At 32.2% G+C, this 12,639-nt stretch overlaps 1 protein-coding gene across 5 annotated transcripts in view; it reads left to right on the forward strand.

The window, feature by feature from the left end:
* LOC134701935 (eukaryotic translation initiation factor 4E transporter-like) overlaps positions 1-11,916 on the forward strand; it is a 28,524-nt gene extending 16,608 nt beyond the window's left edge. For 3 of the 5 annotated variants that reach the window (XM_063563042.1, XM_063563040.1, XM_063563041.1), the window contains exons 17-24: positions 615-763; positions 1,625-1,730; positions 2,649-2,748; positions 4,629-4,843; positions 5,564-5,708; positions 8,681-9,043; positions 9,931-10,170; positions 10,690-11,182. In XM_063563042.1, the coding sequence (XP_063419112.1) occupies positions 615-763; positions 1,625-1,730; positions 2,649-2,748; positions 4,629-4,843; positions 5,564-5,708; positions 8,681-9,043; positions 9,931-10,170; positions 10,690-10,871 (1,500 nt within the window). In that variant the 3' untranslated portion in view covers positions 10,872-11,182. Of the gene's footprint in view, positions 1-614; positions 764-1,624; positions 1,731-2,648; positions 2,749-4,628; positions 4,844-5,563; positions 5,709-8,680; positions 9,044-9,930; positions 10,171-10,689; positions 11,183-11,206 lie in introns of those variants that run through there. The other 2 variants (XR_010104265.1, XM_063563043.1) reach the window with 2 other exon arrangements.
* Positions 11,917-12,639: the final 723 nt, after the last annotated feature.

Below are 12,639 nucleotides of genomic sequence, written 5' to 3' on the forward strand. Positions count from 1 at the left end.
TAAGTTCAAAATCAGGTGTGCTAGGCTCCAAATTTAATTGACTTAGCATTGTCAGTTTTCTTTTTTACGGTTGTGGTTCTCAGTGGACACTCTGGATTCCTCAAACATTAAAAATAACCTCCTTGAAAAAGCACAATAGTATCGAAAGTGGTATTGAATAACGATCAATCAAACTCAGAAAACTGTCAAAGTATTAACAAGTACATAAATTATCCAGTAATTTCCATGTCTTACCGTATAGTGTGGGTTATTTTCGCGGGTGTAAAATTTTGCAATTTTCGTTGAATATCGTATACGAAATATTTTGGTGGTTTCAAAACTTTTATCAATACCATTGCATGTGCATTTTATTATTGACGAAATATATTTTGGTGATAATGTTTTATCCAAGAAAATAAGCGAAAATTTACACCCCTCTTAAATAACCCGTTCAAGCAAACAAACACTCTTGTCACTTAAAATATATTTGTATATACCTCGTTACTTATTATTTTCAAGCTAAATAATCAATAAGAATTCTTTGATAATATTTTATTGGTCATGTTGCTCAAATATAAACTTCACTGTCTGTTTTTGGCTATTTCAAGTGGACATCATTTTACATACATTTTCAGTCGACTGCTTCAATAAGGCCACCTGTTATCCACCGTGGACCAAGTCCACAGGAACTTATAGCTCATACCCAAGCCATAATGCAGACAGCTTTACTTAAAAAACAATTGGAAGATCAAAAAGAAAGATTTATGAAGAAACAACAAGAAAGGTATGCCTACTAGTATATTTTATCCATTTCAAACGAACATTGATATGACCTAGCAGTAGCTGGTTAATCAACAGCAGAATTACATGTAAATCTAACACCAATCTTGTTTATATTTAAGTTTTAGTATAACTAGATGGACTTTTGTAAAAATTATATATATACTGTCATGTTTTATAAAGAAATAAGATGTGGTATGAATGCCAATGAGACAGTAAAAATGAACAATTATAGGTTAAAGTTTGATTCTGAAGGATTATGATATTTTTTCTCTCAAAATCTCCTGGTTTCACTGACAATAGTGGCTGAAAAATATTTTAATTATAGATGTGATACACTTATGTGCAATGACGTGAAGTCAAATTTATAACTTGCAAGACAATAATATATCATGGACGATTTTAATTTATTTTGACAAAAATAGAACGAAGCTGACAAGTTATTGCTGAACTAATACTATAGTATCTATTTGAAGTAACTTAAAGGTCCATTGGGCAGGGTGTAATTTAATTGAAATATATTTCAATATTGTACATAATTTGGTATACACAATGTCACTATAATTAACATATTTGTATTGTATTGTATTGTATAGCAAATAATTGTTCAATATTCTGTTCTTGTAAATGTTTGGAACTCTTGACTATTTTTCAAATTAAACTGTTGAAATATTAGATAATGCTGCTTTAAGATTATATGGATATGTTTTTTTTGTTCAAACTAAATAGGGAAAATGTGTCTTCTTCTTCTTCATGTTCTTATGAAAACTATATTGAAATATTAACTTGTAATGAATAAAAATAAAAATAATAGTTGATTTTAAAAAGGAGAATTTTTAATAATATGTAATATTTACATTTGTAGGGCTAAGTCACCTAACCCTACAGGAACACCTATTCCATCAAAGTCACCAAGCATGATGCCAATGCCCATGTCTAACAATCCAGTCATTGTTAATAATCAACCAAAGGTAGGTCAAGTCTTAGACAACTCTGACATTATATAAATAACACATAGCTGAGAGAGTGAGAGAGCAGATTGGTACCCCGAGAAAACATTGTCAACCGTGGGGAAGCCAAGGTTGACAATGCCTTTTTGAGGGGTTTCAATCTGCTCTATCACCCTCTCAGCTATGTGTTGTTTAATTTATTATACTGAATGTCCTATCATTATTGGCTCTTACAGATTACTTTTATTTTGAAAGTATTTTCTATGACGTCACGTTCATAACATCGTAGCAGGTATTTAATAGAACAAAACAACAAAAGTCAAGCAAGATGTTTTATTTCATTTATTTTAACAGTCGAAAATAAAATCTGAGCCAAAACGTAGAACTTAAGCATTGTATTTAATTCCTTGATGTAAATTCAATTCATTGTTCTTTGAATTATCGATTCTGATTGGTCTAGACGAGAGGGTAACATTAAAAAAAATTGTCACCCGCTTAGCCATGTGATAGAGTAAATTGACACCCTCATCTTAGCCAATCAAAATATGGCATTTTAACGTGAAGTATAATAAAACATATGAACAAATTCTGAAATTTGTCAATTTAACACTTTTCACTCTTTAGAAATAACAGGAGATACATCCAGCAAATTTTCATAACCCGCTTTAAAACAAGGATTTCTGAAATTTGGTTTCAGGGTTGATATGAGTCAGCTATACGTTGTGAGGCGTTTTCAGATTCCTCACTCAACAACTTCCTGTTAAACTTATACTTTTAGTGTGGGTATCATTAGTGAGCAGTAGTACAAATGAACACATCTTACTTAAAAATGTAAACAGACATATTCGTTACATAACCTGTCCTGCTTTAACCAAAGATATTACAAATGTAGGAGCAGAGACTTACATGATTAGTAAAGATTTTGCATTTTTGTTTTAGCCTGCAGTGTCAGTTGCTTTTACGCCAACTTCAGTGATGAGAAAGATGCATTCAGACAAAGCAAGTGAAAAGGACAAACAAAAACCAGAGATGGGAGAAGGTAAGATAAATAATGTGATATTTATTTTCCTATTGATTAAAAAGCTTTTATAGTTTGAAAAAGTGCTTTATCTCTGATTGTTATTGTTTTTTTGGTTCTTGCAGTTCTATATCATGTATATGGAATAAATCAGGGCTTCCAAAGCAGTCATATATTCCGGTCATTTGTATAATGTCCAGTAAAAGTCCGGCTGGGCAAAGCATGAAACGGTCATATACTTTTTAGTTTCAAGGCTTTTTCTGTCATTTTTACATAATTCACGATCTTTTTGACCCAACCTTTTGCCTTTAACATCGTTTAACATCAACACATTTCCGGTCATAAATGTGACATGATGATTAATTACTATCAAAACAACACCTACTTCAATACTTTTCTAATTTTAATCAAGGCTAATTAGTAGTTGGACAGCTGAAATCTACCTGTTCAAGTGACAGGTGAAGTATGTTCAGTACCGGACAATGTCTGTGTCATTTTGGTCTTTTGTGGATAGTTGTCTCATTGGCAATCATACCACATCTTCTTTTTTATATCATATAAATTGATCGGTTTATTCACAATTATTTTCTTACATTTCAGCGGTTTGTATCTAATTGATTTAGTCCAAAGATTAAAATTATTAGAAATTAGTTTATCAACATGATTTGATGAAAAATTTAAAAAGGTTTTAAATAAAAAATAGTCAGAACTACGTCTTATGAACTAGAACACGTGTGCGCATGTGCACAGGTGGGAAATTTAAAAATGCATCCTACAGTTCTTCAAAAATGCTAAAATTATCATTGATACCTGTATCTAACATTCAATTCAAGTATTTTGTTGAAGAAATAACGTGGAAAGGGCTTCTTCTCTCAGTCGTGCTTTGTAAACGTACACGGATTTTACGTATCCGTTTATGGTCCATGTTTTACCATTATCAAGTCAACATCCGGTTAGAACAAAGTGAAAACGAAAGTAAAGTTTTTGACAATGTCATTTTGCACAAATAAAAAGTCTAAGGCAGATATGAGCACGCTTATGTGCACACTTTGAATGATGCACTGCCAATTTAACAGTAAAATCCGAACATTAAATTCATATCATATCAAAGTAAAGTTTAAAATCATGTTTTTTTTTAATGTAATGTCAATCATTGGAATGGCCATCTGATTACCATAAGTGCCTTTTGTGACTAAGTCTTAAAGGATTAAAATCGGGATCAGATATGAAATGTCCGGCTGGCTCAAACATTTTTTGGAAGCCCTGGAATAAATATATATTTTTTTTTATGGAAAAGTTGTCTGTCTTTTAATATGAAATCTATAAAAAAAGCAAAGCCATTGAGTTTTAAATGAAACTATTATATTTTACCTCAGGTAGCCTTTAAGCATTAAAACTTAAAGTTAACACTTTAAATGGATAATGGAATTGTTACTGAATACCATGAATACATTTATTGTCTGCACAATCTTGTAGTTTTTTCTTCCATTATGTCGACTCTTTATGGTAGCAAATTGTTTATCTCCAGCAATTATACAAATAAAAATATAAAATTGAGAATGTGTCAAAGAGACAACAACCCGACCATAGAAAAATCAACAGCAGAAGGTCACCAACAGGTCTTCATTGTAGCGAGAAATTCCTGCACCCGGAGGCGTCCTTCAGCTGGCCCATAAACAATATATAACATGTTTGACAAAAAAATCAAAAGATAAACTTAAAGTAAAACATTGTTTTCAACTTTGTTTTACAGTTAAGTGTGCATTTGTAATTTTTGGTATATTATTAACCTTTTCATAAATAAATAATATACCACAGAATGCTTTTTTTTCCCAAGTGATCCATGACTATATTTTGTGATATTTTCTAAAATGAAATCAAGATTTCACTCCTATTATTAGGAACACCAGCGCCTCCTCCACCAATCAGACAATTGATACGACCTGATGGGTCATTAAATGACGAAGACCACAACAGTCCAAATAATGAAATTGATAGACACCTGAACAACAAGTACCAAGAGTCAAGGAATGGTCCTCAGTCAGATCAACAGTTCAACACTCATGTGCCTCCTCCTGGATACTCTATGGGGTCCAGTACAGGGAACCCTGAACAGGTAAATAAAACACCCATATTTGTGTGTAAATGTATTATGGTAACATGGACAGAAAAGATGTTGAAGGCAGTACTTTGACCTTTTATTGTTAACTTTTTACAAGTTATGACTTTTCTTATTTCTATGTATATTTCATGAGGAATATATTTTTTGCAATTTTTCTTGATTAAGACAAACTCACAAAAATGTACCCTCATGTTTATTTGGTCCTAAAGGAGCTATAGCAGGTTTTGAGTAAGCAAAAACCCAAAACATAAACAATTTCATACAAACTTGCCTTGGATAATAATCAAAATAAACAATTTTACAGTATGAAGATAAAATTACTAAAATGTACCCTCATGTTCACCTCATGTTCATTTGGTCTTTAAGAAGTAGCTGGATTGGAGTAAGCAAAAACCCAATATAAAAACCATTTCAAAGAAGTTTGCCTTGTTTTTAAAGTACTAAAAAAAACAACAACTTTACAGTATAAAGTCCAAGTACATTTTGTAAATGTATGTATTTGACTCTAAATCATTATTTTGATAATTCCATATGAAACAAATAAAACCTCTGCCTGCTTTCTTCCATAAATATATATACATATATATATATAAATATCAATTTAATTTATTATTTTGTGCACAAAGAAGGACTCCCATGAATGATTTTTATGCTGCATAATATCTTTATAATAAATTTGAAGGAAAAACCTATAGGCTTCTTTGTTACTTACAGGGAACAGGTGCAAACAAAAATTCTCGTCCTGGACCAAATATGATGTCTAACATGATGCAGGCCAATGGACCACTTCCACAGATGAGTGGACCACCACCACTTTTGTCAACACAACTATCCACTCCTGGTAGACCAATTGTCAAAGGTTTGTTTTTATACATTTATATCAATACAACTTCTCACTGAGCTTTTCTGCTTTGAAATTCTTTGCTGTTTAAATTATTGCTTGCATTTATTATTGCAATAATAAAAATGGGAGTTTTATTATTTTGATTTTAAGAAAAGTTTCATACAGATATATGTATTTGATATCAGAATGCAAATTCTTTATTAGGCAGATTTTACAATAAGAAGGAATTATTGTTTTTTTGTATCCATCAAAAAAGCAATTGCTGAAACTGTGAAACAGACTGTGTAATGGAGTAATGCATTATGTTATTGAATAAAATGTGTCTTTCTGAGTAAATAAAAATAAAAATTACTCTGTGCTTGTGTTTTTTGTTAGAATTAGAGGGTTTTCAATTTCAAAATATTGGACATGGAATAGACATCATGACCTACTTTACTGACATCCAGCTTATTTGGAGTGGAATTTTGAAGTATTATTTATAAGTTTAGCCTTATCACATGGACTTATATTTTAATAAAAAGTCTTCTTTTGTGTATTAATCATAACTTTAAGGCAGATTTTTATTGGTAAAGGCTAAAAAAGGTAATTTAATAATATTGTTGCTAACGTCACGTCTTTTCCGTCCATTGTGGTATGTCACGATCGCAATTTTCTTGTTGGTTCTCAGACAGGCAATTGTAGTTATTTTTATCCCGGGTTTTATAAATAATTGAAAATAGCAATCATATTAAATTTGGATGACGTAAGGGGGTCAAAGGACTTGAGGAATCAATATCATTGGCTGTTTTATTTTTTGCGAACGTTACTACTTGAGGTTTCCGTCCAAATCAGTGTCACGTGAGCAACATATATTTAGATCTGTAACTCTCCTGTATAGGAGTTACGATATCGCCCTTTGCAGAATTAGATTCGGAGTCAGTTCCTTCACATGATGGGGTAGCAAAGAAGGTTAGTTGTATGTAATATCGTTACAAGAGGACCTTAAATGTATTCTGTCCATCAAAAAGACGTTCGCAACAAAACGTAATGTCATGATAGTAGATGTTGCTAATGTTACTATTACGAATTGGTTTCATGTGTATTCATTTGATATAAAGTACACCTGCAAATGACATTCTGTATATTTAGAAATTCTAAACCAGACTGTACAATTTTATTACTTCAGGCATATATTAAACATCACTGTGTGCATACATTTGAACTTTTAAAGATGTTGTTGCTCATGTTACATGTCCAAATGTCGCTAACGTTACTTATTTTTGTCTCCGTCACGTTAGCAACATGAAAGTAGGAGACAGAACACAATACTGTAAAATCTGCCATTATTGCAAAACTCTACAAGTCGCATTATTCACATTAATAAATACCTCACAATAGATTCTGACTCTACAGTACTGAACTAGCAGTTATTTTTTTTTATTGGTCTTCATGGCTATTCAAAAATTGGCCTTTAATTTAGAGTTACCTTTGGGCCAGGTGAGCTTTTCTCATCACTTGGCGTTTGTCGTCCTGCTGCCGTCGTCTGTCGTCGTTAACTTTTCCAAAAATCTTCTCTGATGAAACTACTAGGCCAAATTTAACCAAACTTTGCAACAATCATAATTGGGGTATCTAGTTTAAAAAATGTGTGACGTGACCTGCCAAACCAACCAAGATAGCCGCCATGGCTAAAAATAGAACATAGGGGTAAAATGCAGTTTTTGGCTTATAGTTCAAAAACAAAAGCATTTAGAGCAAATCTGACGGGTATAATTATTTATCAGGTCAAGATCTATCTGCCCTGAATTTTTCAGATGAATAGGACAACCCGTTATTGGGTTGCCACCCCTGAATTGGTCATTTTAGGGAAATTTTGCTGTTTTTGGTTATTATCTTGAATATTATTATAGATAGAGAAAACTGTAAACAGCAATAATGTTCAGCAAAGTAAGATTTACAAATAAGTCAACATGACCAAAATGGTCAGTTGACTCCTTTAGGAGTTATTGCCCTTTAAAGTCAATTTTTAACCATTTTTTGTAAATCTTACATATCTTTTACAAAAATCTTCTCCTCTGAAACTGCTTGGCCAAATTAATCCAAACTCAGCCACAATCATCTTTGGAGTATCTAGTTTAAAAAATGTGTTCGATGACTCGGCCAACCAACCAAGATGGTCGTCATTGCTAAAAATAGAACATAGGGGTAAAATGCAGTTTTTGGCTTATAACTCAAAAACCAAAGCATTTAGAGCTATCTGACTGACTTTTAACTTGTTTATCAGGTGAACATCTATCTGCCCTGAAATTTTCAGATGGATCAGCCAATCCGTTGTTAGGTTGCTGTCCCTGAATTGGTTATTTTAAGGAAATTTTGCTGTTTTTTGTTATCATCTTGAATATTATTATAGATAGAGATAAACTGTTAACAGCAATAATGTACAGCAAAGTAAGACCTAAAAATAAGTCAACATGACCAAAATGGTCAATTGACCCCCTAAGGAGTTATTGTCATTTTTTAACAATTTTTATAAAATTTGTAAATTTTTATTAACATTTCCACTGAAATTACTGGGCCAAGTTTATTATCGATAGAAATAATTGTAAGCAGCAAGAATGTTCAGTAAAGTAAGATGTACAAACACATCACCATCACCAAAACAAAATCCTTCTGCGTCCTTTGTTTAATATTCACATAGACCAAGGTGAGCGACACAGGCTCTTTAGAGCCTCTAGTTTAAGTGCTCAACTTCATTTGATATGTTTGTATTAACATTTAACAATCAGCACCAAAATCTTTTCCATTTACTAGTCTGATGACAAATATTCAGACATTTTCTTTATGTGTCTAAACAGAGTTTGGCAAAAGTTTACTAGTATAAAATAAATTTTTACTATTCTGGGACATCAGAATAGTGGCTAATGTTGCAGGGTGTTATCATGCAGTGCTTTGAACGAATGAAATGAAAATAGAAATACTTAATTTTCCTTTGTGTCATATCTTTGCAGCAGTAAATGTTAGTACTAGTAGTGTAACCGGTGTGATGACACCAAACCAGGTACCTATGCGACAGTTCTCTGTGTCACAGCAACTAAATACTCCTCTGTCCTCTGCCAGTATACAACAGAGGGCTATAATGGGACAGAATACGTTACAGACGGCATCACCCAACATGCCACCCAGACCAATGAACATTTCCCCCAATCCACTCACACGACCGATCGTTGGGACTCCGGTGTCACAGAACTTTTCAATGGGTATTCCCATAACTGGACGTATGCCTATTCCACAAGGAGGAGTTAATATGAGTCCAAGTCCTCTTGTTCTACAACAGATGATGCAGGGAGGTATATCACCAGCTACAGCTAGAGGTAATTTAGGCAGATGTATTTAGTCAATGTTGTCATTTTATGGATTTAAAAGAGTCACTTTTGTCCTACAATGAGTTATTTGACAAGTGTTTTAGAGGTGATCCATTTAATAATTTTTAATTTTGATTGTAAAAGTGATCCATGTTTATTGTCTGATTTTATTAAAATTTCCTATTGAAAACTTACCATACATTGAAAACATTTTATTGTAGTGTTTCTGAGCATTATATTCAAATTAAGTCAATTTTAATGGATTTGACATGTACTTTCTGCCTAATTGGGAGATTTTTATGCCATTGTTTAATGGTAACTTCAACTGATGGTACATATATACATATTTACTATATGGATGATATTTCTGATCATTTGATAGATGTATAGTTTCTTTGAAGACACCCTAATAATCTAGCTAAACACACAGCTAGCCTATAGTAAATACTCACAGCACAAACACACAGCTATAGTAAATGAGTATTTTATTGAACACTTTAAATAAGTGGTTCATCTTTACCTATGAAATCAAGGAATGATTGTACCCAGGAATAATAATGTATCCTTACTATAACTACATGAACTAGTTGATTATAGTTATAAAAAGATGTGGTATGAGTGCCAATGAGACAACTCTCCATCCAAATAACAATTTGAATAAAAAAGTAAACCATTACAGGCCAAAGTACAGTCTTTAACACGGAACCTTGTCTCACACTGAACAGAAAGCCATCAAGGGCCAGAAAAAATGACAAGTGTAAAACACTTCAAACAGGAAAACCAACTGTCTAATACATATAAAAAAATTGAGAAATGAGAAACACTTTATACATGTTATATTAACCACATCAACAAACGACAACCACTGAACATCAGGTTTATTCTTTACATTGTAGTGAATGCACTGAATCAGATAAACCAAATAAACCACCTGAATCAGATGGCTCTACAGGCCCAGCAACAGCAGCAGAGGATGATGGACCCTAGACTTCAAGGTATTCGTGGAATCTATCCACCTTCTACAATGAGTCCACGGACCTCTTTGCAGTCGGCGGGACTTAATATACCCAACTCAATGGGAGTCAACGTTGCCATGAGCCGTGCTTTGTCACCACATGCACTATCTCAGAAACAATGTTAGTGATACTTTCTGCTTAAGAGGGGGCATTTCAATGGTTTATTTACAAATTGTTTAAAAAAACATTATGGGTGGGATTGGGGATGGACGGTTGGGTACCATATCTTTATAATCTTTACTGGATATTGTGTCTTGGTTTGAAGAAGACCCCTATTAACTTTTCAGTTAATGGGTCAAAACTCTGCTTTAATATATAGCAATTTAAACTAACTTTAGTGACATTTTTTGGCCATGGAGTGGGAAAAACTTTAAAAGATTTTCAGGTGAGTGACACCGTCACTATGTCAAAGATCTAATAGACTGAAAATTGCTGCACTTTCATGTTTTTACTTTAGGAAACTTGTTTTTGTTTTTACCATGCAGTAAATCATCAAGAAAGTTAGTGTAGTGATATTCTTTGAAAAAGAATTATTTTGATTAAAGTTTTGTTATAGAAAAAAAATCTTCTACCAAAAGATCTTAAAGATAGCAATTGTCTTTTCATTAATTTCATATATATATATTTTGAACATTTCAGCAATGGGTGGACCTGTTTCTCCAGGATTATTTAACGGGAACAACAACCTGACAAAACCAGGAGAACCCAATCTGTTTAAGTGGTTTGGAAATGATGTGTTGAAAGGACAAATTCCCAACATGCCACCGCTTCCTCAACAGGGAACCAGAGTCATGACTGTTGATGAAATTGAACGGTGTTAAATTCAGTGGTGGAATGATGCGCTATTTCCTAACGATAAGTGAGGTCTTTAACAGGAAATATGGTGGCATCATTTTATAATAGACTTCCCGTTACTTACAATGTAGTTGTCATTGTAAGAGGGGAGATAACAATGGCATAGTGGTGATAGATTCATGTGGTGTTCAGACAGACTCATGAACAAGTTATAATGTATAATGACATCAACTTTGTTATCTAATCCAACGATTTTATAAGCTTGGCACAAGGTCTTTAATAAAGCTTTTTTGTCAATTTATAAATTACAGGTTTTCATTAGTGTGGTACCTAATACATAAGTGTGGTACCTAATACACAGGTTTTCATTAGTGTGGTACCTAATACATGAAACAGTGATACATACGTTTTGCACAATTGCTTAGTTACAACTCGGAAACTTTCTTTTGTCTCTGTAAATATTAATTTTGTGTACAGAAAATGTTGTTTTCGCTCAGATTTTTTTTTGTGAGTGTATATTTTTTTCTTTCTATCAATATGTAATAATGTATATCCTTGAAATGAAAATGTATGTATATATGTGTTAATTTCTTTTTCGATTGGTTGATTTTGTAAATAAAATGTCTTTTTTTTTTTTGTCGTTTACTTGGCAGATGTAACATATCACACAATCAACTCGTCAGTTTCAATGTAAATAAACGGTATATCATCTCTCAGTTAAAACCTCCATGAATATTTCAAATGTTATTTAGAAACTGTTATTTTTGTGCTATCAAGTTGTTTCTGTATTTGAAGACAGACCAGTTGTGTCTATACTAGTCATTTCATTATTTTTGAACACAAGAAAAGTGCTTGGCATTTTGTAACAGATGTTTATATATATATTTTTTGTTTTATTAATATTTTTTCTGACAAAGTCATCTTTCTGTACATTTGTAAATAGTCTGTAGTGTTATTTATTGTTTTGATTTTGTTTGTAAAAGAAATTAAACATATATCTACTCTGTACTATGGTTTTCAACAAACATGGCAAATGTTAAAGCAAGTCAGAGGTCTTATCACTGGTCTAAGCCTCACTTTGGAGTTTAGATATCTTTAAAAAAAAATCCCTGCCAAGTATAAGCTTACTATGTTAATAGGATACTGTTGTTTCCCAGTTGATGGTATTATAAAGCATAATCCTGTTCAGTTTGAATTTGAATATGATGGGGCTGATAGATGGGCAGTAGGTTTGGTAAATTTTCATGCTTTAAATTTGTTATATTAAAAGAAGTGAATAAAATTAAATGGATATTTAGATTTATCTTACAAATCATATTCCAGTTTAGATTTTGCAAACAAAATCATTGTTGTATGTTCATAGCTGTGAAGAGTTTACTTTTGTATGTTAGAAAAATAAATACATGTATTGCTTATTTCTCTGAAAACAAAAGGTCATTTTGCATATAAAGTTTTTAGTGTTTTATGTATTAAGATGTTCTATTAGTAATCAGATTTTGACCAATCTGCATTTGGGAGCATATATTTAACGTTTTCAAGCTTTAAGCATACATGATGAATACATAAAAAAGCCATCATATATTGATATGTAGTTTGCCCCAAGCATGCTTACAGAAATAGATATATGATTCTTGAAGCAGTGACTTCATTAAGACCCTTAGAATACTCGGCTTTTGGTTTAAGTGCTTTATATAAATATAAAAGCCAATGTTTTTAAATTATTTGTTTTTATGAAAATGTTTCAGTAAATATGTGTAAATTTGGTAACATTCATCCTCAAGATTAGTTTATCTT

This window comes from Mytilus trossulus, unplaced genomic scaffold, assembly GCF_036588685.1.
Source record: "Mytilus trossulus isolate FHL-02 unplaced genomic scaffold, PNRI_Mtr1.1.1.hap1 h1tg000373l__unscaffolded, whole genome shotgun sequence".
Lineage (NCBI taxonomy): Eukaryota > Metazoa > Mollusca > Bivalvia > Mytilida > Mytilidae > Mytilus > Mytilus trossulus.